The following is a 27381-nucleotide window of genomic DNA, read 5'->3' as shown; positions in this document are numbered from 1 at the left end:
AGCTCCTTCCGAGCCGATTCCCTCCCGAACATGAATCCGTACCTGAGGAAATCCAAGTGAGGAACAAATCCTACAAACCCTAAGCAAAGCTCCATGGAGAAAGCGCAGAGGCTCACCAGAAAGTGAGGGAAGAGAAGACGCCTGCAGTTAGGACGGTCTGAAGGAGGGTCAACTTCCTCTCCATCGCCAGCGGAGCGATGCAAAGCGGTGGCGGCGTCGGCAGAAGCGGAAGCACAGGTCGACGGCGATTTATGGGGATTCCTAAGAAGCCGTAGCGTTCTACTTTTATTTTTAACCCTCAGAATTTTATCAATTATCTGTTTGCCATTTTGCATTTTGCACCCAGAACTTAACATCAAAATGGTGAGCAAACAATGACGAATGGACAGACTTTAAAAAAATAATAATATTGGACTTAAGATTAATTTCTTTTAAAAAAGTTAAAAGGATTCCTTAATTATTCACATTGTTAAAATAATATTTCCTTGAAAATCCATCTATAATTTAAGAAAGGGAGATTTGACGTAACGATAAAATTATTATTTTATGATGAAAAGATTACAGATTCAAATCTTGAAAATAGCCTAATGCAAAAAGTAAAGTAAAACTATGTACAATGAATCCTTTCCATGACTCCAGATAACGGAAGTTCGCATACTGGGCTATTGTTTTTTTTTAACGCCCGTCTATAATTAAAGATCTTAAATATCTCTTTGCACTCTATATTGAAACAATTTTGACTAAACCTACATCATCTCAGAGTAATCTTAACTAAAACTGCACCAACTTGGAGTAGCAATATTGACCAAGATTGCACCATCTACATTGTGATACCAAACTCTACGGTTTGAGCTGTCGATTTATCGATGAGCTGATTGGCCGAGCTGATGAATCAACATCAACAATTTCCAACAATACTAAATCATCAATCTCGAATGTGTTAGGCATCATCAAAGTCCATCTTTATGTACAGCAAAAAACAACAAATACATGTTTATGAACAAAACAATTATATTAAATCCTCCAACAACAAATCAACGCATTGATGAATCAAACAATAAAAGAAAATTAACAGCAAAAATAAAAAAAGGAATTAAGAATTGGAAGCTCTGAAACAACTAGACTGATACTGCATGAGCAGCAGCATTAGAACCTCTTTTCCTCAATCTACTCCGAGCAGAATGTATCGCTTCATCGATATGAGACTCATCTGCTGGCAGATTCGAGTCATCTTCGGCTTCTTCTAGTGGAGTAGGTGGCTTGTTTCTAGTCTCCGTGCCATCTGATTCATGGACTGATCCTTGTGGCTGAGCTGGTGATACTGGTTTCAGAGCTATGCGTTTCTTGACTGGGCTATGTGACACTTTTCTTTCCTGTTGTGTTTGCGGGGATGCTGTAGCTTGATGAGAAGGCGATGCTGGAGAAGATGCCCGGTGATGGACACTGCTTGACCTTTTTGGATGTTCTTGGACGCGTTGCTTGATGGGGATGGATGGCATTTTTGCATCTTGTTGAGGTTCTTGATGACTTGCAGGTAAAGATGGAGGACTTGATTGTTGAGCTTGCTCGGGTTGTTGTGGCTGCTGAGTTTTCTGCAATCACATACTTGAATGTAAGTTTATGAAGAGGACCAAGCAAAGAGTGATACAGATCGATGCTAGTAATCCTAATGTGCCTCTTGTAAGAGTCAATTATCGAAAATTTATCAGAAACAAGACGGTAACTTCAACTTCAAATTCCTTTCCAACTTCGAGATATTGTTTTTCATAAAGTAAAAGAACTATGAGAATTTGAAACTTAAGTCAATTTTGATTTTTTTTGGACTCTAGGCACAAGCATCTTCTGCATTCTACCATGAGTCGAAAGAGATTACATTCAAACTAAAGTGAAACATATCGAGGGTTAAAGGAAGGCTACAATGAATAGAAACAATACTAAGCAAATCTAGACATTAATATGGTTTAAGAAAGAAAAATATAAGTAACCTTAGATCGATACATCATACCTGAATCACGCAGGTTCTTGATGTTTGTACCATCAAGATAACATAGTTCAAGACCTCGAAAAAACTTGTTCGGCCATAGATAGCAGCCTTTTGCCAGTACATCAGCATAATATCTGCAGCTCTTACTCTCAGCTCATGCAAATTGCAGTCGATCTCACTTTCGTACTTTGTAAGATATGGCTTGAAGAAGGTATCATAGACATAATTTGTTCCCTAAAACAATTTCTCTTTATGAAATTAGATGAGGAAACCAGAAAAGGGCAGAAATATAAGAAATCAAAAAATGTCATACTCTTAATTTTGGATACCACAAAAATATGTAGAGTGCCAATTTCCCTTCACTGTACATTGGCAACCTTCAAACAGATATGTAAGAAAAGAAAAACAGTGATTAACCTAAATTGAAAGGAAACTAAATCACAGGGATTAACCCTAAACAAGTTGAATACTCACCAAAAAAGAAAAATATCACCAAAGCTCTCAAATACTGCTAATACTGCAACCAAAATCCTGAAAAATCACCAATGATCATATTGCCAAACTCACAACAAAACCAAAGAATTTTCCGGTTAAGATCAGATGGACTGACCAATACTGACACCAGAAGCGTAGCTGCTCTATCTCAGGCTTGTTCAATTCCACAGTCTTGAAGCACTGATACGCAGGGTAAGCATACCCGAAAACTAATCTGCAAGTGGTAATTTTTTTTGAAGGAAAACTGTTGTAAGAAATCAAAATTTAGCCTTTTGTCTTGCCTAACTTCATTAGGCTTAATGGCTTTGCTTACATCAAAACCCTATTAAGGAAGGAGCCCATCATGATGACGCGAAATCAAACAGGAGCGTATAGCAACTACTCAATGATTACTTCTCATCAGACCTAACATTGATAAAAGCACAAGTGAACCAAATCAAAACTTGTAGCTTCAAAGTGCAGCAACATTATGGAACTCACCCAATGTTTTGCAAAGATCAAAGAATTAGAGAATAAAATGCACAAAAGCAGCAAATAAGAATTTTGAATATTTGTAAAGCAACGATCACGCTGGATCACCCTAGTCCCTAGAAATCTAAAATTATAATGGATTAAAGAATTTGAATAAAAAACCAGAATTTTCAAACCTAAATCGATCGGAGGCCTTCACGAAAGAGCGATTCGAGCACCAAATCGATCGAGAAGAAAGAGAAAAGGTGCACCGTTTGGGCGATGGAGGAACGAGAAAACGAAGAATTCGATGGCGAATCGAGGGAGACAAGGTGAAATCGTCTCGCCTCCGCCAGCGCCTGCGCCTTCTCCTGCTCTCGCCCTTCGCACGATGGCTCCCGCCGTTTATATATCCGATCGGGAAAATGAGACGGAACCTCTGGGGTGGTGGTGGAGCAATGAACGGACGGTCTAGATGGAGTATGTTACGATCCGACGGTCGCCGAAGGAGGTTGAGATCAAAAATGCGAGATCGATGTGGTTTCATCAACTGCCGCAGCAACTGAGAGCTGGACGACACGCTGTCTTGTCGGAGACAGGAAACAGGCTTCTTGACGTTCCTCAGCGGTTCGACTGCAGAGGTGCAATTGGACCGGAACGAACCGGTTCGGTTCGTTTTGCCTTTCTTCAAGATTGAATGCATAAAGAGTACTTTCTTCGAAGTGTTCTAATGACTATGGAGGTGAAATTAAACTTTTTGAGGAATTAATGGGAATAGAAATTATAGTATTTTAGAATGAGAATAAATATGAGTATAGATATCCTTAAAAATAATATTTGGTTAGTACATATTTTTTATCAAAATAAATGAGAGATAATGATGAAAAAGAAAATGTGATGAGAGAAAATGAGGAAAGAGAGCATGATAAGAGAAAATGAGGAAAAAGAGTGTGATGAAAGAGAGCATAATGAGAGAGGATGAGGAGAGAAAATACGATGAGAAAGAAATTATGATGAGAGAGAATGTAGAGAGAAAATGTGATGAGAGAGAATAAAGAGAGAAAGTGTGTGATGGGAGAGATTGAGGAGAGAGAATGTATGATGAGAGAAAAAGTGTGTAATGGGAGAGATTGAGAAGAGAGAAAATGTGATGAGAAAAAAAAATGAAAGTGTGATGGGAGAGGAAGCATGTTGGCAAAAGGCGACTACGCTTGCTCCCAGCGTCCTTGTCAACTCATCCTAGAGTCAACACAGATGAGGTAAATCATGAGTGGCTATTAGCCTTGGAATAGAAATTGACGCATGAGAGAGGCATTTACCTCAGTTATGCCAATATTCGAATCTCATATCTCAAGTATGATGAGAGAGAAAGTATGATGAGAGAAGATGAAAGAAAAAAAAAGTGTAATAGAAAAGAATAAAAAGAGAAAAAGTGTGATGAGAGTAAATGAGAAAAGAGATGTGTGATGGGAGAGTTTGAGAAAAAAAAATATGATGAGAAAAAATGAATAAAGTGAGTGTGATGAGAGAGAAAGCATGGTGAGAGAGGATGTGGAGAGAGAAAGTGTAATAGAAGAAAATGAAAAGAGAAAATATGTGATGAAAGAAAATAAGGAGAGAAAGTATATGATAGGAGATATTAAGAAGATAGAAAGTATGATGAGAGAGAAAGTGATATGGAAGAAAAATTGAACAAATATATTAAGGATATTTTTGTCTAAATTCTAAGGGGTGCTTAGTATGCGGATTTAGGAGGCTAGAATGGGAATGAAATCTGTTTCATTCCCATTCTTGATGCTTAGTAGATGAGAATCAGAATTAAAATATGGATTTGATACCCCTAATTTCATAACTCACCCCCTCTAGGTTATCACTAAACTCATTCCTCCTTATTCGTGTGGTCTTTTTTTTGGACGGCTCAGTCCCATGCCTTCGAACCTTTTTTCTTCTTTTCTTCTATTTTGCTTTTCGTGTTTCATCTCTGCGCCTTTATTCCTCGCTCGCCGCCGCGTCTTTGCTTCCCCGCTAGCTGGCCCACCTGCGACTCTGCTTCCCCGGCTGCCTGCTCGCTTGCGGTGCTTCTTCTTCCCCGACTCCACTAGCGCTTCTTCTTCCCCAGCTGCCTGCCAGCCTGCGGTTCTTCTTCCTAGATCGCCCATGCTTCTTCTTCCCCGACCCAACTCGCGGCTCTGCTTCCTCGGCCGGCGGCCGGCCCGCGTTTCTTCTTCCCTGACCGCCCGCGCCCTTTTTCCTCTCGGCCGCCCCATTTCTTCTCCCTCTTTTTCTTGGCCTACCCCCCTCTTCTCCTCCTCCTCCCTGCTCAGCAGTCCGAGCTCCTCCACTCCCTTTCCCTTATCTTCCTCCTTTTCTTCGTTTTCTTCCTTTCTCCTACTCTCTTCTCCTCTCTACAGATTGAAGAAGCTGTGATTGTAGAAACTTTCTTCTCCTCCTTGCAAATTAAAGAAGCTGTGATTGCAAAGGTAAGTTTTTACCAACAGTATGCTACCTTGTAGTTACATGTTTTTTATCTGAAATGTTGAGTATTATTCTGATTTGGTTCTGTATTTATTTATGTATGCATAATTGTTTTAATATTTATTCATGTATGGTTTTGGTTTTGACTTACTATTGGTGCCATCGGTTGTTATATAATATAGATAAACATGGCACGACCACCGTTTAACTATAGAAAACGTAGATTATTATGCACTTTGTAGAATATGTATGGAATGGTCATGAGTTATTTGGTTGTCATATTTTATCAAATTACAATACTTGTATATCGTCGAAATAGGATTCGTCAAATAAAAAGTAGGGAAGACAAATCGATTGCACGTGTGGAATGGATGTTCAACCTTACAAAAGTAAGCAATGAAATAAGTATTAGTGAACTTTGAATGGATAGGAGAACATTCAAGATATTGTGTGATATGGTTCAAGATGTTGGAGGTTTAAAAGCCACAAAAAATATCACTATTGATGAAATTGTAGCCTTATTTGTCTACGTGGTGGCACATCATAAAAAAAATCGAATGATGAGTCTCCTTTTTAAACGAAGTCGAGAGACAATGAGTCGTCATTTCAATCTGACTTCGAGCAATTTTACAACTGCACAACATATTGCTCAATAAACACGGCTTGTGAAGAAACATAGTAGCTTAAATGGATTAAGGTACGTGTATTAGTCATTATTTGTTTTTTTTCAAATTACATGCTATCAAACTTTGTTAAATTGATTGGTATGGTTTGTTTTTGGATAGAATCACAATGACGCCAAAAGTCTCTGTAATGTATCATTTCCTTATTTTTCGGAGTTAGAGATGGTATATGGCAAAGATAGAGCAACAGGTCTTGTTGCGGAAGATCTTATGATGACTACACAAAACATCACTGATGTGGATGTTGAGTTGACCATATTGGATAACAATTCACTTGCTGAAAAAGGAGTTGAAGTTGATTCGATGTCAAATTAACAACCTTCTGTTACATCAAAGGCATCTCACTCTAAGGAGAAAAAAAATCACCTATTGATAGAGTTCAAAAAGTTTTGAAGAGGGCAAAGACTCAGCTGTGCAAAATGTCAATTCTGACTTCAAGTTACTCAATAATCAGGTTGAGGGATTTATGCAAATTGTTAGCTCACACTTTGAATCAATGTCATCTTGGGTTCAAGGTACATCCTCAAAAATGCCACAAGTTCTTGAGATGTTGAAAAAGTATAATTTTGTTTGTAAGAACAAGTATAAGGCTGCTCAAATAATTTGTGAAGATTCTGTGAAGATTGAGTTATTGTTTAATTTGGTTCTCTCTAAAGTTTCCGATTTTATACTCAGTTGCTTGAAATAGTATGCTTGTGTTGTCATTAGATATCATGAATATTTTTTGCTTCTATCATTTTTGATATTACGGTAGATGTTTTAATTATATAAGACCATTGACGGAGTTGTTGCTACCATGTTACATTTTTTTAATAAAATGGTTTTGTCTATCATTCCGTGTGATTATTTTTGTATTTAACTTGTAAGGGTGAAATGAGAATTTTGGCTGATTCTCATTCTATAATTTAAGTCAAATCAAGCAATATTAATGGGAATAATATCTATTCCAGTATCTATACCAAGCACCATCAACTCTGCAATCATTCCCATTGTCATTAACCTCTCAATTAAAACTTATTATCATTCTCCTTGCCAAATATATACCAAGCGCCCCTTAACTCTCATTTCCATTCCCTTCAAAATTCGAGGAGATGGGTTTCATCAATACCTATGGTTTTTATTTTCATTCTCATCAACCAAACATAAGATTTGAAAATGAATCCATTCTCTCATTCCCAAATTCCTAAACCAAACATCATCTAAATTTTGCTCATACCCTCAAGGGTCTCAAAGTTAAATAGAATAAATTCAGGGTCTCATTTCAAATTACTGATCCAATCACAGCTGTCGATCAGAGCCGCTAACGTTCAGGTTCCACCTCGACGAACATCGCATCGACCCAATCGCTGCGGAACTGCCCCGGCGGAGCCGATCGAGCCAAGACCTGCACCGTCGCCGGCGATCGGAAACCACCTTCCCTACTCGCGCCACAATGCGGGGGGCCTCCACCGGAATCGTCTACGGCGGCCTCAAGTACCAGGTCGCAACGGCGGTAACCACTCCAACTCCTTTCTTCTTTGGAACTCTACTAATTCGTCTTCCTCTCCACTCCTTCCCCAGGCCCGATGCATCGCCGACGTTAAGGCCGACGTTGACCACACCAGCTTCCTCGCCGGAACTCTCAGCCTCAAAGAGGAAAACGAGGTTCATCTCTCTCGTCGATCTCGATCTAATGATTTTGTGGGTGATTTCGGTGTTTTTGTTTATTAGGTGCATCTGATCCGACTTTCGCCGTCAGGATCGGAGCTCATATGCGATGGTCTCTTCTATCACCCAAACGAGATCTGGGATCTCAAGACTTGCCCATTCGATCCCAGGATTTTCTCTACAGTGTTCACTTCTGGTGAGTAAACGATGACTTGGAGCCGTAGTAACTTGATCTTGAATTAATGGGTGGCAGTGTGTTCTTCAGAAATGTAGAATAGTAAGTAAGTGAGTGTTTCTGAATGCGAATAAGCTAAGCTAGATGACCCTTATGTTTAGTCTCGATGTAGTTCTGTAATTGGTTTTTTTTCTAGGAAAGAAAGGAAATTTGTTTAACCACATAAGGTGTTCGAAAATGGAATGATAAATGTATGGTTTATTCACTCATGAGATTTAGCCTTGCATCATATATCTAACTTTTGAATCCTTTTTAATTTTTTGAATTATAGAAAAGGGACAGTATATACAGGTTTACATGAAAAATTTCTTTCAGGGGAAAATTTGTTCGAGGAGCTATAGTTTATTGTGGAAATATTTGTTATTTTGTTTATCTTGTTTAGCACTTCTCTCATTCTTGTTGTGTCTGAATGAGTTAAAACTCATACTCTGCCCTATGATTTGTTTTTGAGCACTTTTGTTTCTATTTGAATGAAGTACAGTTATGCTAATACTTTTAGGGTATTGATCTTTTTCTGTGAAATGATTCCAGCCCTATATGTGTTAAAACTAATAAAGTTTGCATTGAACTAAAGGTGAAGCATATGGGGCTTCTGTTTGGAAGATTCCTGAGCTCTATGGACAGTCGAATGCCCCACAACTCGAACAATTGGTCTCCCTTGACAAGCATTCTTTTAAGATCAAGTGGTAATCTCATTTTGGCATGTTTGTGTTTTCCAGTTATTTCTGATATTAAAAGAAAAGAAGATACTTGGGCTCCAAGCACCTTTTAATGACTCCTTATTGGTATGCTTGTCAGCGTCCTTTGGTGGCCATCTGGGAAGTATGATAGACTAATCAGCATTGATGAAGGAAATCTTTTCCTTTGGAGTATAGATTCGTCGAATAAAGTAGCCAAGGTAAGCTCCTTAAAGAACCTTCTATTATCTTTAGAAAGACTAATGGTTGTGCTATTAGATTCCTTTGTGATATGAATGATAAACCTTGCAATGTGATAGTTGTCTATTGCTTTAGGTTTATATTAGTATATTTCAGCTGATTGTAAAATTTTGAATCTGTTATATAGAAAAAAATTATGAGGACAATTCTAAAGCTTTACAAATTTACTTGTCAACTCATAATGTTGATGCTTTAAGCAGATTTAGTTTTGGTTTGCAGAAGCATCAGGCGCATGGTTTATAGTTTAAGGTATGAGCTTTAGCATAGAATACTACAACTTTCCAAGTTCTTGGCCATGGAAAATTAGATCTAGTCTCCCACCTAGGGAAAATGGAAACTTTTCTTAGTCTGAACTATTCTGATTGTTTTCCATTATCTAGTGTGTGAGAGTGTATTGCGAAGTCCAAAATATACTTAAACTAGAAGAAAGGGTGTTAAGTTGTTGAATATTTGTTCCAAAGATGACTAACTTTGATGAACTCTGCGTCATTAGGAGACTTTTCTACAAGACCCACCTATTCTTTTAGGGTAATTGTTGAAAATTGTCTAAAATTAAATCTTCAAAGTATATAACCATTTTGGTTTGCAACAAATATGTCACAGACTACCATTAGCCTGTTTTCAAAAGTAAAATAGATAAATCATCTTGAATGTCAGAGGAAACTATTTGTTTACTAGTTAGTAGGTTGAAATACAGTTGGATATCATTAAGATAAAATTTTGGATGTCTTTGTTATGTTGTTTTGCCTTATTAGTAAAGTTTATCCAAAACAAAATAAAACATCGAGATGATTTAATTTCTTAATATTCAATGTGTTGGTGATCACTAGCCATCTTTACACTTTGCTGCTAAAAAACGTAGGTGGTATCACAAGAATCTGTTGGTATGCTTCAAAACCTTTCAGGTGGTGCATGGGATCCTCATGATCGAAATGCTCTTGCCGGTATATGTGACTCGTCATTTCAATTTTGGGATCTCCGGACAATGAAGTATACCATCTTCTCAATTCATTATGTTTATGCTTCATACGAAGTTGTTTTATATGCAATTCTAAGTTGTTTTCTCAAAATATTTTTAGAAATTATTTGTCTTCTGCTGAACTTCTCCTTTCAGCATGTACATTCAGGTTTCACTGATCTTATTTGTAGAATAAAGTGCTAGATTTACACCATAAGGGAATATGGTTTTACTCCTGTGTGTTATTAATAAGTAATTTTACCTATGAAACTTCTGTATGCCAATTTTCATGAGCAGTTGTTCTCTTTTTCAAAATATCATGAATTGCTATTCTGTGCATGCTTTAAGATGGTGGAAGTTTAACTTCCTGTAGTAGGTGTGTACTCTAGTAAATTTATTACTCAAAGATTTTTGTGCAGCTTGTTTCCTCCAAAATTTGGATTTGGATTGTCTTAACGATGTAACTTATTATTATTTGTCTTAACGATGTTTCCTCTAGAAAAGGCTTGGTTGTTGTTGTTGTTGTATTGTCTTAACGATGTAACTGTCTTATCCAGGAAGACTACTTCTATTGAGCAAGCACACATTAGGGATATTGATTATAATCCAAAAAAGCAGCATCTTCTTGTGAGTTCAGTTCTCTTTGTAATATTATATTGGATAGTACGTTAGATATTAATTTTAATGAGAAAAAGTTGCTCCCGTGTTCTTTTTGTTTGTTGGAAAAGCTTTATTTTTTTGTTGCATATTCTATGAACTCTGCATTTCTTTGTTGGAGATTTAGATTTGGAGGAAGTAATCAAGAGGTTATATAATTGATCTTTTATCTTTAACCTTAACTAATTTAGCAGGCTTCACATCTCTTCCATGCTTGTGAGTACATCATAAAAATGCTTATCGGTTGCACTGCTCTACTGTCTCCAAAATTAGCCAAAGCAATGGCATTCTGCATCATCCGATAATTATATAGTTTAAGATGTGAACTCTTTTATCCTATGCACATTCGGATCATCGGCGGTCGTCTCTTTCTAAGAATGGCTAATTTTCCTATTTACTGTATATTTTATGCCAGTGTTTCTAAAAGAAATCTGACATTTCATCAACATCATATTCATATTCATATTTGGACACAATTAACCATTCCGAATTAGGAAACTTATCATACATAGTTAACAATGGATCACTTTTTTTTCATGATTGAAGCTTGTAATATAATTGCCTTCAGAAAGTTTTATAGTTATATATAAGCAATTGATTGCTCTCTAAATTATCAGTTCTCATGTTATGCTGCTTTTTCTAAACCTGTTGACACTGCAGGTGACTGCAGAAGATGTATCTGGCATTCGACTATGGGATCTTAGAAGACCCAAGTTTCCTGTAAAAGAACTCCCTGGGCATGCACATTGGTACTTATTGTATTCTATTGCACAATTTACTTATGTATGTTACTTGGAATAATCAGATCTAAGATTCCGAATAAGGCTTACGTCAAAGTTTGCAGGACATGGGCGGTCAGGCATAATCCAGAGTACGATGAACTCATTTTGGTCTCTCTCTCTCTCTCTCTCTCTCCCATGCATGTAAGTTGCACACTTTTCCTATTCACTAATGACAATGGTTTCATACAGAGTGCCGGCACAGATTCAACCGTCAACTTGTGGTTGGCTGACCTTCCTGCCACTGAAGATTTATCGAATGAAAGGTCCATTGTTAACTATACCACTGACTGAACTGCTGTTGACCAGTAGGCTAATTGTTTCCCCCTATTCTTGTATACTTTTTCCCTCAGTCTTTTTGTCTCATCGGAGCAGTTGAAAAATTCACTAATCAATTCATATACTGACTATGAAGATAGCGTTTATGGTAATTCACTTTCATTTTTTGCCTGTTCTTAGTATGTAAAACATGATCAAGTTTGTTGACTAATTTGTGACAAAAATGTAGGTCTTGCATGGAGCACACGGGAACCTTTGATATTTGCATCATTGTCCTATGATGGCCGGGTAAGAAATCTACTAATTAATGATTTTTATCCTAAAATGCATGCCGTGAAATGCAAATTTAGGATTTATTTTTTAAAAGCTTTTAGATGTTTAAGTCTAGGAGTCTAGAAAAGTCTTGGTAGAAGAAGGTTAATTTCACTTATTTTGTTTTTGGCTAGGATTATTATTTATTTTATTAAATATTTTCAATCTATTTTCCCAATCCTGTTTGAATTGGAATCGTAAAATGGGATCTTAATCTCCTCATCTCATGTTAATAATCTTTGCGTTAACCAGTAACAACTGCTCCAGATTAGCGTGTTTGGCATTATAATAATACATCTCCAACATGAAAATTACTTAAATTGATCTCCATGACATTATTTCTTAAAGAATGCAACTTTTTTTTCTTGTTCTCCTGGAGTCAATCACAGTTGTTTTCAATATAAATTCATAAATTTCTGTACTAGCAATCTCCTTTCGCATTGGAAGTTGACGGTGAGTTCTTCAGGCTGCATTTGATTCGTGAAAATTTTCATTTTTCATATTTGTATGTCTCAAAAATTGAGAATAGACCAACAAAAGCGGTAGCATGTTGGAATTTTAGCATCGCATTGGTTGCTACGTATGCCCTTCTTGTTGTGAGACAATTTGATGTTTCTCGTGCTGAATTCAGGTGGTCGTCGAATCGGTGAAGTCATTTATTAGGAGAAAGTGAGGCTGATCTCCCAAGTAAGCTTCCAACACTTCAATACCCATCCTTGTAAAGGGCTTATAGAACTGCAGAAAAATTTTAGTTCGCTCTTTAGTTTATATTTTTTCTTCTTTTTTTTTTCAAAATTATCAAGATATCTGTTTAAATCGTGGCAAGTTCACCCTCGAACCATCAATACTGTTTCGTTTCGTGTTGGAAAAGTGGCGTTGCACAACCGCCACCCTGTTATTCCGTTATATTTGGTTCATTAGCATTAATTGGTAGCACTGTAGAGTGATTCGAGCTTAGAAGCATTGTATTCACTTGTAAGTCATTTTGATATGCCTTTTGAGTAGTTTGCTGTAATGCTTGTCATTTTTCTATTACTTGGGGAAATTAATATTTCCTCTTCAAGTTTAGCTTAAATTTTAAAATGCCCTTTCGATCGGCAAATGCACCAATCGATATATTCCTTGAAACTTTTGGTACTTAAATAATTTCAAGTGGATGTGTAATTTCCTTCAAAATTCTCTACAAATATGCAAAGAAGATAAACAAAGATTTAATTAGTAATAATAAAATAAAATTTATTTAAACATAAATGATAATATATTTCTTTTTCAACCTCACCCATAGAATAAGATTAGATTCTATAAGATTAGATTGTTATTGTTGTACAAATGATAACATATTAATAAATAAAATTTAATAACATAAAAAAAAATCATATAATCGACTTTATTTAAAAAGGATTGTTGCAAGAAACAGTTTTCACAACTCTAATCCATGATTTCAAAATGGTTGCATCAAAGCTCTGTTTCATGATCAACTTTACTTACTGAGATAAAATTTAGTGGTTATAATTTTCCAAGAAAATAATGAAAAAAAAGAGGGTATGAATGGTTAATAATTTCCTCAAATTCTCCATTAAACTTCGGGGATGGGAATTTCTAATATTTTATATTTACAAAACACATTTAAAGAGAATACATATATCCAGTGGAAAATGTGACAACAAGAAAAAACTGTTCCTCTTATTTTGGCGTTGTTTTCTTCACCTGATCCTTTCGCCACCTTGCAATAATCTGAGTGTTCTAACAGTGCAGTTCTCTATTGCAAGTCATTGACAAAGTATCTTATATTAACATTAGCTCTATATTAACCGGCACCGACACTCAGTTTCAACTCAAATCTAGGGCCAAAAAAAACAAGAATTTCTCGATGCTCTGGAAAACATCAAGATGTGGGATGCCTTGTGTTGTTTAGCTCAGCTCTCTATTCCTGGAATGCTAACACCATCAGTTTCCACTCGAAACAAGGGAGAAAAGCAATGAAGGCTTAGAGTACATCCTGATGCTCTAAAGAACACTCGACTCTTTTGGGGAGACTGAGCTGCTACGACCAGATGATAGTCAATTACCACACAGCATGTGTAAGAACCAATCGAGTTAAAATAATTTCGAAACTGCAAACCTTTAGTTTTCTCGTATTGAGGTCAGGCTTGGGCAGAGTTGGAGTATATGCATATTTCTCTATCTCAAGTGATGCTGATTCTTTGCCAGGAACAGTGGAACAAATAGGCGTCACATCCTAAGCAGCCAAAAAGAAGAAATGAAACATAGCATATATAGAACAAAAAAATTGTTGTTCTGTATGATTTCGTTTTCATGAGTTTAAAGCGCATGTAGGCAGGATTTTGAAAGAGATCACAAAGCAATGACATATAATCACATGATATATCCACAAGTAAATTTAAACTAAACCATATCGCTTTAAAATCTTAAACTACCGTATTTAGTAACCTGTAGCTTCGTTATTAAATAATAAATATGAAAAATCAAAATTATGCCCTTTTTATACATATTATTAAAAGGATAGGCATTCAACCTTTTAATTTTAGCCGGTCTAACCACAATAACATAAACCGGCAGCTTGATAACTAGATGGAGCTACCTTATACAATGCAGCTCTAAGGTAGAATACAAAGGCTATTTACCTATCAAATTATGGATAACATGCCATTTTAATAATTTTTAAAAGGGCCTTCTTTTGACAATATGATTAAAAAGAGCACCTTTTTATTTTCTAACTAAATATTTTAAATGTTAATATAAATAAATTTTTTAATATTTGTATATAGACCGTATATGCTTTCATATGTCACTACATATCACATGTGCTATGCAATAGTTACACCACAAACCGCATGGATTTACCTTTCCAAACCTAAAGATGCTCTGCACATGATTCAAAATATCAGTGTTCAAGTTTCACTACCTCACACTGGTACTGAAAAGTAAATGACTGCGAAATAAATGAAGAAAACTGATGGACCAACCTTTTGATTTGGTTTTTGTTGGTCATTTATATCCAAATGATCTGCAAAAAGTAGAACCTTGATAGAAAATAGTGAATGAGTTAGCTCGTCTGGAAGCAAAAGCAGTGTATTATGAGTAACAGACTATCATATCGACATTACCTTGTTCAACAAGTGACTATTGGATGCATCTGCTGCAATGATCTGCACCCCTAAGCACCTTGGGACGGTGCAGAAGGGGCAAATAAGAGACCTGAATACACAACTATCTTTTTCAGACCAGATACCATGTGAAACTGCTTCTTTGCAGCCATTGTCAAAAACACGATGGTTGACCGATGAACTGTCGCAGACTACAACAGGCACATCTCTCTCTGGTGTAGTAGGAGTATAATTGAAACTACTGTCCTTTGGAGGTCCATGCTTCAGAACGTATGCCAAATAGACTTTGGAGGATGAAGTCAATGAACAGTTCACTAAGAGATCATTCTCTTGCAACCCCAGTGGGCTTCTGCAGTATAAACAACTTACTTCTAGCATCTTTGTCAATGTATCAACCACATTCCCAATGAGCTTTCGTTGTCGGTTAACTGAACTGTTATCAAGGCATGGTGATTCAGGTATCAGATCAGTTTCTCTTGATATGCTGCTGATAGAATCAACTGGGTAGAAAGAGTCAGTATCAGAACTAAGACAGTCGATCTGATTGCAAACAGACATTTGCAAATTTATTCTTTTCCTTTTGTGATTGTATGAGTTTACACTCATGTTCAAGGAATCTGTTTCTTTAATATCTTCAGGAGAATGCTCTGGTGTGCAGGCAGTGTCAGATATGCTTCCGATAGAGATCGTCTTGGGAGAAAAATTTCCTACAGTTTGCTGAATCATTTCAACCTCCAAACTTTTGGGAGTAGCATTGTGGTCTCTTACAATTGAATTTGTAGTGGCTAAAGGCTGGTGCAAATCGGCTTTGCATGATTTAGCAGAAATGGTCTCCAAACATCTGCATAACATTCAAACGATAGCATGAGAAACAAGGAATCAAAATAAAGGGTTTATAGAACTAGCCTTGTGAGCAAGTTGAATTACTGGAACTGAATTGTGGTACTGGATTTTAAATCCGCAAAATCAGTATGAGGGTTCAAGCATTTGATGATTGTCTCACTAGCACCTTCGACTCCATTTTGACTTTGATCCTTCAGGAAAGGACCCTTCTTGTCAAGTTTGGATGATTTCGTCAGTTTTGCAGAAACTGCTCCATTTTGATTGCTCATTTTTCTTGCATTCTGATAGTTGACATTGTCTTTTTTTGTTTTCTGCAATTGAATCCCTTGGTTCAAATTTGAATTCTGCTCGCTAAAATCAGGATCCTTTTCTATCAGAGAAACATCCTCGGATCTTGAATGACTACTCGCAGGACCAAACCGCTTCTGTTAAAGAGACAATGTAGACGTTAGGCTAGGAATATAGCAATCCTGGGGTATGCTTACCCTACTGTCTTAGAAAATGTATAATTCAAAGCTTTCCCGCCGAAAAACAATGACTACAAACTCGAGAATGCAGTTCATGCTTAGAAGAAAAATAGTGTATGCCCACTTTGAAATACCTGAGCAGATTCAAAAAAGTTCTGTAATCCCACTAGGGATTCATTGAAGCTATGGAAATACTTGATTGAGTTCTTCAACCACTTTGAAATGTAAGTTAGGTTTCGCTCCTCCTTGAATCGCTCGTCTACAAGAACATTCAAATGTGAGCCCCCCAGTTAGCATTCTTTTAGTACTGATCCGCATATATGATCTAAAGGTCACGAGGCATTTCTAGTATCTCATTCTTAAACAGTGATTAAAGAGAAGGCAGGAAAGGAAAGCTGTAAAAAGCATGAATACTCAATGGATGAAAGCCATTAAATCCATGGCTCCTTTACCCATAAGTTTGCTGGTAAACCCTTTTTCTATAAGCCTCATTTTTCCTCTCAAAGAAATAGAGATGACTTAAAGTGAATACAACGATTATAACAAGAGGCCATGTTAATCTCAATTATTTGGAGACAGCCAACTGAATTTTATCTCTTAATTGAACTTGAAAATAGCATTACTCAAAAGTATACTGTCGCATAATCTAAGCTGCGACATGGTTGCCACCCTTCCTACTGATTAGAAAGGAAAGACAGATGCCCCCGGAAGTGTGGTGCAATAGTACAATAAGAGAATCAAAATTCAAATCTCTAATAGGATGTAGGTGAACTAGGGAGAAAACCATCTACCTCTAGGATTAGTCGGGCAAAGTCTCACACCTAGATTATCACAAAAGAAAAATAGAAAGGAAAAACAGATATGAAACACAAACTAAAAATGCAATCAGCATGCTAAGGCACTATGAACCAAAACCTGCAAGTAACAAGTTAAATAATGTTACAAATTTCAGTAATAAATGAAAAAAACAACTTAAATTGCTGTCTGTAATTCTACATAGCATTGTTTATGTGTGGCTTCCAGCAAAGGATAATTCTCTTCTGGTAGTGACACTCATGAGCCATGATCATGGAATATACTAACGCATCGTGCCTGCAAGTATTTAACAGATAATAATGATCTATATGCACAAGCAACCCAGACATCAGTTGCACCTGTTTGAAATTATCATTGCACCACAGATGAATACAGAAAAAAAGTCATCAACCAAAAGGTAAATAGGTGTGAGGCTCTAAATCAGTGCTGAAGCGCCACCTAGAGATCTATGTCATTTCCTATAAATTAGTCACGATTGTAAGATTTAAACGCAAATTCTGTTGCTAGGATCAATTTATTCAGGCTGAATGAAGTTACTGCATCTTCAATAACTGGAACTCAGAAATTGATGTAGCCTTCAAGAAACCTCTCAAGGATATCATACTATTTATTAGAATCCAGCTATTTGCATCAAATTCCTTTGTCCATATTCTCATTGAGCTTAGTCATACATTTTGTTTAAAAAAATTGTCATTCGCTATGATAAACTGATAGCCATTCAATTCTAGTAGAAAAGGAAATGGATGCTGAGTAGAATTATCATACCAAGAAAAATGATGGCTCCGTAATCAAATCTGTGCCTTATGCAACGACCTAAAAAGTCAAAGAACTTAGCTTAGCATCAATGCAATCTTTTCTGTGAACTAACCAACCAATCAGGCATATATATAAGCAATAATGAAGGGTACCAATTGGACCAAAGTACTTGATATTTGAAGGATGACAACTGAGATTTATGACTAAGATCATACATAAAATTATTTGTCATGGTAAATTAACAAGAAACTAGATGAACACTCAACAACTAATCTAGGTTAAGAACGGACAACTTATGAACATCTGAGAGCATCTATTTGTCATCCCTAGTCAGAAATACTGCCAGTGTATTTGAAAATGGCTCAGTAACTTTGAAAGCTTAAGAACAAATCAGAGACAAAAGGCCATGTCTACCTGCAGCTTGATTTAAAGCACGGAATGCTTGGTGGCAATACCATTCACTCCCACTAAGGAGATGCTTTGTTGATCTATGTGTATCGTTATACTTCTTCTTCAACATAACCTGAATGTCATTCCTGAATTGTTTGAATTAATTAGTGTGATGGAAGAATAATTCAAGGTATCTTGGAATGAGACGCTCAGTGCTTACTTGTTTGGAAAAGGGATACCAACCACCACCTACTTTTGGTTATGGAACATAAAGTATGAAAATCGCATAAGAAATTAAATGTTGACGCAAGCATTTATTTGGCAAGACAATAATAAGCCTATCCGAAGTGATTAGTTAGTAATAATATCAAAGGAGGCTGATCATTATAGATTTATTTGGCAAGATAATAATAAGCCTATCCCAAGTGATTAGTTAGTAATAATATCAAAGGAGGCTGATCATTATAATCTATACGTAAACATCATCCATAGCTGAATGCAATGTGAAGGATACAACTACTCTAGCATTTTCGTCTGAGAAGTCAATTCCTTCTGATACCTGCAGAAGATTCCAAATAATTAATCTAGCAGAGATATAAGAAACAAATAAATGAAAATATCTAGACTTCCAATTTACATGCAATTGCAATTTATTATTTAGATGATGATAATCATGTTACTTACTGAGCTATATAAAGGAAGCAACTTAAAAAATTTTACATATCATCCTTTGAAAGTAATAATAGGTGCTGGAAGAGAAAGTTCCTAGAAGAAGAATCTTTGGGCCAACATAAATAAAGCAACGAATCTCTATAATGGCACATTGAAGAGCACACCTTGCCTCGGCAAACTGCAAGGAAAGCAGCTCCTCTTGGAGTATTTTGTGAGCACACCTTGCTGCAAGGTTGTTTAATGGTTCGCCTTGAACCAAGTCTACTTTTCTCATGAACTACTTTTGTACTCCCACGAATTGCATCATAATAGCCTCTAAGAAGAGAATCAAATTCATCCGTGGCTCCTCTTGGCTCTATAAGATAAAGAGTACTCATCAAAACAAAAATTACCAATATGTTAAGCAAGACCATATAACAAAAGGAAAAGCACACTATAGATACATAATTTGCCAAGACCATACCAACAAACAGTGGCTTTTCAGCATTCAAACGAGACCATTGACCTGTCTGAGTCCAGCGACGACGAAGCTTTTCCAACAATTTGTAGCTAGGAAAGAAAACAAGAATTCCTCCTGGTGCAATCTTGCATATTTCTTCCAAAGTAACTCCTAATCCATCCTTCATTTTAAAGCATGCTTAAATGTCATCGAGTTGCAGTTTAGAGAGTACACTTACAACTGGTCCCAGTAAATTACCTGGAAGGCAAATCCATCAGCAGTTCTATAGCTGGCATTCAATTGACAATTTCCAGGACCAGTGGAAACAACTGCAGCCCAAAGCTTTGGACAAAAACAGGTGACACCAGTCACAGACTGGAAGCAAAGAACTGAAAATATTAAAGAACAAGAATGCACCTGAGATTCTGGGTCAATGACATGTGGTGCTTCCATGCAAGCTTCAAACTGCACTCCAAGTTCAGATGCAAATGAACCCATTGGAGAGAGAGTTCTGTGTAGAAAAAGCATGCAAAAAATGAGACGATTGTAAATGAAATGCCATCATTTCGGTAAATCAAGTGCACTCAGTAAGTGCTCGGATAAGTTTCATTTCAAGGAAAAAAAAAACAAGAAAAGAATACTCTGGATCCAATGGGATTTTGAGAAGATGTCATATTTTTAAATTTCAGTTTCTAAAAATAGTCTTTTAGCATAGATTAGTTAAAAGAGCAATCCGGTGTACGAAACTCCTACCAATGCGGGATCCTAAGAAAGGGTCTATTCTACACAACCTTATCTTGCTTTGCAAGAAATTGTTTCTGAGACTCGAACCTATGACCTCTAGGTTGCCCAGTTTTGACTTCAAAGGAAAACCATGGAATTATTCATATGTAAATCCTAGATGTGAAAATATGCATAATTCATGCAAAAAGATATAAAGAATAAATAGGCAGAATTGGAATATCTACAACATAATTAGAGGTGTAAAAATTTGCTGATAACATGGAATAGTTAGGCTGTTTTGCAGATGCAGAGCAAAACAATATAATTAAATAGCAAGTACCCTGATGTAAGGATAACTGAAAGAGAAAGATTTGCAATCTCTCTAAAGACAAGAGCAGGATTTAGGCACCACAAGCTCAATTTGCAGATCCAGTCACTCACAGCATTACCTGACAACATATCAAAAGCAATTACCAAATTAAAACTGCAGTAAATTAGTAGACTATGATGAGTGCTAATTAACATCAGTAAATCTGAATAGTTGGTTTAGTAAATAGTCCTAGATGTGCTCAGCAAAACTGCCTAGATTTTCTAAGGTTAATGATGAATCCTGTGAGAGATAATTGCTCATTTTGCTAGAGTTTAAAGAAACTACTGTTGGTTTGCTAGCATTTTGATTTATTTCACCAAAACTATTATATGTATTAATTTCATAGGGCAAGCATCACATTTTATATATTACTCACTGTTATCTCTTTTAACATATCGCTGCAACCCTAGCTGATAATCAGTTGCATTAGTACCATCTCCTGAGAAGAGATAAGTAAGCGAGGAAAATAGGCCTGCATGTTATAGAGAAAATTCAGAAGATCACATGCTTTGATTTGGAGCAAATCTATATAAAAAATGCACTATACATTACCCTCCAATGCAATTGCTGACATGCCGCTTAAATGACTTTCAACAGACTCTGCATCTGAGGTAGCTTTAATTGCCTAGGGCGACAATGAGAGCATATAAATAGGTGCAGCTAAGTTTGAATGACAACTAAGATATAGAGCACACTAGTTAACATAAAAGCACCTTCGTTGCACATTCTTGCAAGATTGGGAAACATTGTTGTGTAATTCCAGCATGTTGGAGCTCACTTATGGCCTTATCAGCAGTCCAACTGTAAGAATCAAAATTATTTAAGTGCAAATAAAACAAACTTGCCAATGTTATAGACCAGAAGCATTTATCAACTCAAGGAAATGACACATCAATATGCCTGCTAACAGTGTTTGAGGCAATAGAACATTATCAAAAGGCTTCAAATTCAAACCCAACACTAAGCACTTCCATAAAAAAAACCTACCCTAATCAAACTTTCTTTTTTAAAAAATCAAAAAAAAAAAAAAAAAATCAAAGTGATCAACATGGTCGATGAAGTTAGAATTTCAATAGCAAGTCACAACATGGTCATAAACTTAATGTACAAGATTAACATGGGAGAAATTTATATTGGTGCAACCGACTTCCAGGATTTTAATGTTTATTTGATAATATGTTTAGTGGAGTCTAGTTAGGACAAGGTTGATCGGATAACTAGCAAGGGTGAGTAGTCTAGTGACTAACAAATCCATGCAAGTCAAGGTGACCAGATGACTAGCAAGAGTGAGTAGTCTACCAAATAACTAGAAAGTCCAAACAAGTCAAGGGTGACCAAAAGCTTGACAAGAGGAAAACCCTACGAGAGGTAACCCTAGATAATGAGAAGTCTCGGAGTAGTGAACTCTAAGCAAGAGAAATCCTAAGAAAATGTAACCCTAGATAATAAGAAGTCTTGAAGGAATGAACTCTAGACAAGGAAAAATCTAGGAGAGGTAACCCTAGGAAATGAGAAGTTTTGAAAAATGAACTCTAAGCAAGGAAAAATCCTAGGGGAAGGTAAGCCTAGGTAATGAGGAGTCTTGGAAGAGTGAACTCCAAGCAAGTGTGACCGAAAGGTTAGCGATCGACCGAACTAGCGAATAGTAAACCTGAGTATAATTTTACCAACACTATTTTGTATTATTATTATTGTTATTGTGCTAATTTAGTATTGTAGGAAAAGTTTTAGTAGATAAGGTCAATCAAATGTTGAACAAATGAAGTCCAAACAGGTCTAGAGGACCAGATGTTTGGCGGGTAAATTGAGGTAAGCACCTGAAGTGAAGAGGTCATGTCCCAATCGGGACAAACCTTAAGCGATGATCTAAATAAAGAAACCAAGGGAAGTTTCTAAGTCGAGATCAAGACAATTTTAACTGTCTACATTACTCACGTATACTATTATATAACTCTGTTTGTAAGACTACTATTATTATTCTGATTGTGCTACTCTATTTTGCAGAAAACCGGTATGGGTTGACTGAGGGTTCAATCGATTAAATATGAGGTTCCGTCGACCGATCTGAACAGTTTGGCAAGGATAAGATCGAAGTCTATCAAATATGAAAAAAGAGGTTCCGTCGACTTATAAGAATTAACAGTCGACCGATAAAACATGGTAATAGAAGAAGATTTGATCGGATCGCACAGGAAAGGAAACTCTGGGGTTCTGTCAACAAATAATAAAGTTTTTCAGTCGATCAAACAATGAGATTTACGAGATCAATCCGATCAAATTGGAGCAAACAAGAAGGCTGCGGCAATCAATCGACGATTTAGTTGACAAAACAATTATGTCGACCGAACAGTCTTTCAATCAACCAAACAAGCCTATAAAAGAAAGCCTCGAGGTCCGAGGTAGATCAGCAATTCTCTGGTCATCTAATCTGCTTCTATCACTTCTGTTCATGCAAGTGCTCCTACTACGACTCCGACATGCTCTCCAACAAGGACGCTTCATCTCCTACATCTTGTTATCAGTATACTTGTTTTCACTTGCATTTATTTAAAGGATATAGTAATGTTGTTAATATCCTCCTCTTTCATTGAACAAGTTTGCTTCTTCTCTGAAAGATTTCAAAGAGAAGAGCTATAGTGGATTCTCCATCAAAACGATCAAGGATCGCAAACCTTAGAGTAATAGTGGACTATGAACTATGTAAAATCGAATTGTGTTCTTATTAGCTTTACATTATTCCGCTGCTACTTTGATTCAGTTTGACGAAAGGACGAAACAAAAAGAAAAGATTTTAAACAAACAAGATCCCCCCCTCTCTCTCTCTCCCCTCTTTCGATACTACAATTTATATGCATGATAGAGATTGATCACAACTGTCATACAACCTTAGGTTGTTAAGCATATATTTGTGACTCAATGATCAAACTTCTAAACAAATAAATTCCATAGAATGAAGCTCCATTATCAAAATGATGGTTTACATCATATACCTTCATACTCTTATAGTCATAGCATGTAAGGTTGGGACGGTAAAAAGACAGCAACACAAAAATGATTTAGGAAAAATCTCTAGAACTATTAGAAGATTATTAGCATGGTTTTTAAAAAAGGACCAAAAAGTTTTTTAAAAAGCATACATTTTTGTTATTTATCTACAAATTTTTTTCTTATAATTAAAATACAAAGGATATAATATGACATTAGATAAATTATAACTCAAACATATTTTTTATGTTTAATTATGATTCTTTTATCTAATTGTACTAATTCTTGCATGTGTTTTTGGTGTAGTAAATAAGTTAATTATCTCATGACTTTCCTATTGAGTTGATTCATTTCACTAGTTCATAGTTTTTTACTCTGTATGTTAGATACAAGTTATATACCCATTTGGTTAATAACTATGATTATTAGCTTCTTTAACCAAAATAAAAGTAGAAGTAGCTTAGACTTGTATATGGCCAATAAGAAAGCGAGGGGAGTTGCTTTAGTCATATTCTAGAACCTAGAAGTGTATGTTGAATAATTTGCTGAAATGATCTGCTTAGCTCATCCTATGATAGTTTGAATGAAACAATGGTGTACTTCTGTAGACTTTGTTGTATCTATGCTTCAGTTAGAATTTCACCATTTGGATTTGAAGCCGCCAATATAGTTCTCTCTAAGACATTTTTTCTCATAGATTATCTAATCTAGTTACAAATGAAATTAAGGGAATAAATGATTACATCTGAATTGCGGCACTGTGCTCAATTTCAATAACAGAAACCCGAAGCATTAACAAGTTCCATATAGAATATACTTACAATGAAGAGTAGTGCTCAAATTCACATTGTTGCAAGCCCATCTTCCTCTCACCCATCCAACTTATTATTCCCTGTATATTGGCGAGAACTTTCTCTTGGTCAAAGAACTAACTAGATTAGGAAGATTACATTCACACAATAAGTACCTGAATTATGTCATACAGGGGTTGGTATACTGCAGCGTCATTGTCAGCCATGCATAATTGTCCTAGTTCCGCTTGCAATGCTAGGATTTATGAGGATGGACAATGAAATTAAATGTTGCATTTATAATAAAGGCAAGTGAAAACTAGTAGCTTTTAATTTTTTGTATGACTATGGAAGTATTGCATAGCATGACTTACCAAAAAGTACATCTTCTTCCACATCTAGACTTCCGGAATCACGTGCAATGTCCTCTATGTTGCTATAAAGAGTAAACCATAAGGGAATTAGATTAAAACTTACAGGTCCAGCTTATAGAACATACTGGAATCTGGAAATTTGTGATATAGGTAGATGTTTGAACTTTTAGGTTGGGCGCAGACATAAACTTGTTAATAATGCAAGAAGCAAGATACAACTATAAACTAGACAAGTCTGAAGGGCATACTGTGCCTCATCTAGAATCACAATGGCTCCTTTTAAGTCTATATCCATGGCTCTGCGAACTATAGGATTAACTATGTAACTGTAAGGACAGAAAACTAGTTGAGCTTCCTCTGCTAACGTTTGTGCAGCAAAATATGAACAACCTACAACAATCACAGAAAAAAAAAAGTATTAGAATCATTTGACCTCATTCATAGATAAAAATAAGGCAACAGACCTTTTACACTTTTTCCAACTTTTACAAGATCTTCAATGTCATGAACCTCGTAACAGCCACCTTTCTGAAGTGAAGGATGATTTTTGACTTTATTTGCATTTCTGATGCAGATGTCCAAGTTAAATTAAAGGGATTACTAAAGAATTGCAATGCATGGTATGTTAAGAAACAAAAACTCACTTAAATTCAGAGCATCCCAGTGCTTCACCCTTCAGAAGCAATTTACTAAAGCAAAACAAGAGGGGATTCAAAACCGAAAAAATAGAAAATATAATGTAGAGAATAGTTAGAGTGGCTCGCTGGATCATTAAGAACCTACCATTCTTCATCCAAATTTGCCTTAGTGCACACAAACTTGTTGGTGCAATAGTGTTTGCGTGAAGCCTTATGCCAAAGTTTAAACAGATAAAATATTACATATAGAGAAATTAAAGCATAGAAACCAGAGATTCCCGCAGGTGATAATTGACGCAAAGAATTTTGCTCGATATTTATCCAAAACATTATATGTTCAAACACGGTGAAATTCACTAACCAGCACTGCCATTGGCACTCGATAAGATGTCTTCCTGTATTCACGAATCACCTGAGTTATCTGCGAGTGAGTCCTCCTTCACATGCCAATCAGAAACATCAATAAAAAATCTTACTCTAGGAACGGCCTTGTTTTCTCTAATCATTGCATCGACTATATATCACTCACGTGGCATAGTATATTTTAGGCGATGTCTGTCTTCTCTGAGCTCTAGCACTTGCTGGCGTTGATGATTGCTCAGCATCATCTAGAATTCGTCGAGAAAGGGTAAGCGAAGCCCTAGATCTTGGAAAGCGACAAAACGAAGTAAAACGCTAGTTCTTCCTTACTAGAAGGCTGTGTCTCGGGGATGAATCCGCCGCCACTTACAAGGGGATCAGAGGTGGGCGGCGGTGGAAGGCCCTGGGACGGAGCGGCGTGCCCGGAGAGGAAGCGGCTGGTCTGGTGGCGCTGCCAGGCGAGGGAGGAGCAGAGGAGGGAGAGGGACTTGCCGGTGCCTGTGGGGGACTCGAGGAGGGCGTGGCAGCGGCCCTGGCGGCGGGCGCGGTCGAGGGTGTGGATGACGCGGCCCATGAAGGCGAGCTGGGACCCGTAGGGTTTGTAAGGGAACTCGACGGGGACGCCTCCGATCTGGTAGGCACCGGGGCGGGCCTTGCCGGCGTTAGGGTTTTGAAGGGGTGTCGGCGAGGCGGCCATGGCCCGATCCCCTTCGAAGACCGGCGCCGATTTCTCGACGATCTGGAAGAGAAAGCGATGGAGAGCGATTAGTCGGCCCTATCGGAAGGGAGGAACGAAGAGCTCGGTGAGGAAGGAAGAGCAGAAAGCAGCGATCCGAAGACGAGGGATTGGCGCGGGACCGCGGGAGTTCGCTCAATTGCTTTTCGAATTTGCCGCTTTTCTTCCTCTGTAAGTCTCATTTTGCTGATTTTTTTATAAAAAGAAAATAATTGGTTGTACTTTTGTTACTTTTTGAAATGGCCCTTATAGTTTCGCTAATAACGTTTCGCCCTTCACACGTTTAGGAGTGTTATTTCATGAAATATTTTTACAATTATCATTTTATCCCTTCATCTTGAAGGGCGACTGGAATGAAGTTTTTTTGACAATAGGACAGAAATCAAAAGGGACCCCTTTTATCTATAAATTCGAAAGCATAATCCTCTTTTAAAATTTGTTAAATAATATTATATTCAAATTTTAATAACTAAAATACTCCTATGTATTCTACCTTAAAATAATTATAAAAAAATTACAGATTAGGTAGGTTGTCATCTAGATATCTGAAAATAATATATTTATATAAATTTTTCCTCTAAATAAGACGTATAATTAAAAAATAGAAAAATTAGGTTTAGCATTCTGTTTTTTCTAAAAACAATTATAATCAAAGCTATCAGCACCTAGAATAACAAACCTCTAAGGTGACTATAAATATTTAAGGGCCTCCTTTTGAATTTTCTACATAAATAATAACAATGAGTAATTTAAATATATAAGTCATAAAATATATCTTTCGCATATTTTTAGAGACGTGCAATAAAGGAGGTTGAACTTCTTAGTCGCTCGCCTTGTGAGAAAATTCTATAGGACCAAGTTAGTTATCTCAAAAATAATCAATAAGGTTAACTAGATTTATTATTTTTTTTATTAGAATAATTATAACCAAAACTATCAACACCCTAGAACAATATATCTCTAAGACAACTATGAATATTTAAGGACCTCCTTTTTAATTT

General features: G+C 36.5%; 3 protein-coding genes across 6 annotated transcripts; 1 reads left to right on the top strand and 2 right to left on the bottom strand.

Moving 5' to 3' along the window:
• Nucleotides 1-949: 949 nt before the first annotated feature.
• Nucleotides 950-3306, bottom strand: LOC121977898 (HVA22-like protein i). Its single transcript, XM_042530303.1, has 7 exons — nucleotides 3127-3306; nucleotides 2793-2884; nucleotides 2595-2693; nucleotides 2459-2515; nucleotides 2298-2361; nucleotides 2006-2218; nucleotides 950-1592 (listed from the first exon to the last, which is right to left on the bottom strand). Exons 2-7 carry the CDS (start codon nucleotides 2822-2824, stop codon nucleotides 1119-1121), a joined length of 939 nt encoding a protein of 312 aa, XP_042386237.1. The 5' UTR covers nucleotides 2825-2884; nucleotides 3127-3306; the 3' UTR covers nucleotides 950-1118.
• A 4066-nt stretch (nucleotides 3307-7372) lies between these two features.
• On the top strand, nucleotides 7373-12960 carry LOC121976295 (WD repeat-containing protein DWA2-like). 3 transcript variants are annotated; one of them, XM_042528405.1, is made up of 14 exons: nucleotides 7373-7579; nucleotides 7648-7731; nucleotides 7798-7930; nucleotides 8544-8655; nucleotides 8768-8867; nucleotides 9770-9897; nucleotides 10423-10492; nucleotides 11183-11271; nucleotides 11367-11412; nucleotides 11494-11567; nucleotides 11655-11728; nucleotides 11810-11868; nucleotides 12524-12579; nucleotides 12696-12960. In XM_042528405.1, the coding sequence occupies exons 1-13, from the start codon at nucleotides 7520-7522 to the stop codon at nucleotides 12563-12565; spliced, it is 1071 nt and encodes a 356-aa protein (XP_042384339.1). In that variant the 5' UTR covers nucleotides 7373-7519; the 3' UTR covers nucleotides 12566-12579; nucleotides 12696-12960. The 3 variants fall into 3 exon arrangements, with proteins under 3 accessions (XP_042384339.1, XP_042384340.1, XP_042384341.1); XM_042528406.1 differs by having other exon boundaries at nucleotides 12524-12960; XM_042528407.1 differs by having other exon boundaries at nucleotides 7375-7567; nucleotides 12524-12960.
• Nucleotides 12961-13550: 590 nt separating this feature from the next.
• Nucleotides 13551-26531, bottom strand: LOC121976294 (Fanconi anemia group J protein homolog). 2 transcript variants are annotated; one of them, XM_042528403.1, is made up of 28 exons: nucleotides 25975-26531; nucleotides 25814-25892; nucleotides 25646-25721; nucleotides 25430-25494; nucleotides 25291-25335; nucleotides 25111-25211; nucleotides 24895-25036; nucleotides 24647-24708; nucleotides 24449-24528; nucleotides 24303-24373; nucleotides 21210-21297; nucleotides 21049-21121; nucleotides 20873-20968; nucleotides 20467-20575; nucleotides 19821-19914; nucleotides 19662-19745; nucleotides 19428-19584; nucleotides 19129-19319; nucleotides 18807-18851; nucleotides 18513-18541; nucleotides 18317-18438; nucleotides 17912-17959; nucleotides 16465-16589; nucleotides 15948-16288; nucleotides 15021-15861; nucleotides 14880-14936; nucleotides 14015-14131; nucleotides 13551-13936 (listed from the first exon to the last, which is right to left on the bottom strand). In XM_042528403.1, the coding sequence occupies exons 1-28, from the start codon at nucleotides 26339-26341 to the stop codon at nucleotides 13880-13882; spliced, it is 3762 nt and encodes a 1253-aa protein (XP_042384337.1). In that variant the 5' UTR covers nucleotides 26342-26531; the 3' UTR covers nucleotides 13551-13879. The 2 variants fall into 2 exon arrangements, with proteins under 2 accessions (XP_042384337.1, XP_042384338.1); XM_042528404.1 differs by having other exon boundaries at nucleotides 13551-13933.
• Nucleotides 26532-27381: the final 850 nt, after the last annotated feature.

The sequence above is a fragment of the Zingiber officinale genome, chromosome 4B, assembly GCF_018446385.1.
Source record: "Zingiber officinale cultivar Zhangliang chromosome 4B, Zo_v1.1, whole genome shotgun sequence".
Taxonomy (NCBI): Eukaryota; Viridiplantae; Streptophyta; class Magnoliopsida; order Zingiberales; family Zingiberaceae; genus Zingiber; species Zingiber officinale.
The sequence above is the reverse complement of the archived record's forward strand: the minus strand, read 5'-3'. Positions and strand labels throughout refer to the sequence as shown.

Bases quoted from the DNA above. Each gene is read 5' to 3' on its own strand.
- LOC121977898 (XM_042530303.1), bottom strand. From the start codon at position 2,824: ATGATGGGCTCCTTCCTTAATAGGGTTTTGAT. The intron at 2,516-2,594 runs GTCAGTCCATCT...GTGATTTTTCAG, and splicing joins CGCTTCTGGTGTCAGTATTG to GATTTTGGTTGCAGTATTAG. The intron at 2,362-2,458 runs GTGAGTATTCAA...ATCTGTTTGAAG, and splicing joins GGTGATATTTTTCTTTTTTG to GTTGCCAATGTACAGTGAAG.
- LOC121976295 (XM_042528405.1), top strand. From the start codon at position 7,520: ATGCGGGGGGCCTCCACCGGAATCGTCTACGGCGGCCTCAAGTACCAG. The intron at 7,732-7,797 runs GTTCATCTCTCT...TTTGTTTATTAG, and splicing joins GCCTCAAAGAGGAAAACGAG to GTGCATCTGATCCGACTTTC. The intron at 11,869-12,523 runs GTAAGAAATCTA...TGCTGAATTCAG, and splicing joins CATTGTCCTATGATGGCCGG to GTGGTCGTCGAATCGGTGAA.
- LOC121976294 (XM_042528403.1), bottom strand. From the start codon at position 26,341: ATGGCCGCCTCGCCGACACCCCTTCAAAACCCTAACGCCGGCAAGGCC. The intron at 25,893-25,974 runs GTAAGGAAGAAC...GACGAATTCTAG, and splicing joins CCCCGAGACACAGCCTTCTA to ATGATGCTGAGCAATCATCA. The intron at 16,289-16,464 runs GTATTTCAAAGT...TCTCTTTAACAG, and splicing joins ACTTTTTTGAATCTGCTCAG to AAGCGGTTTGGTCCTGCGAG.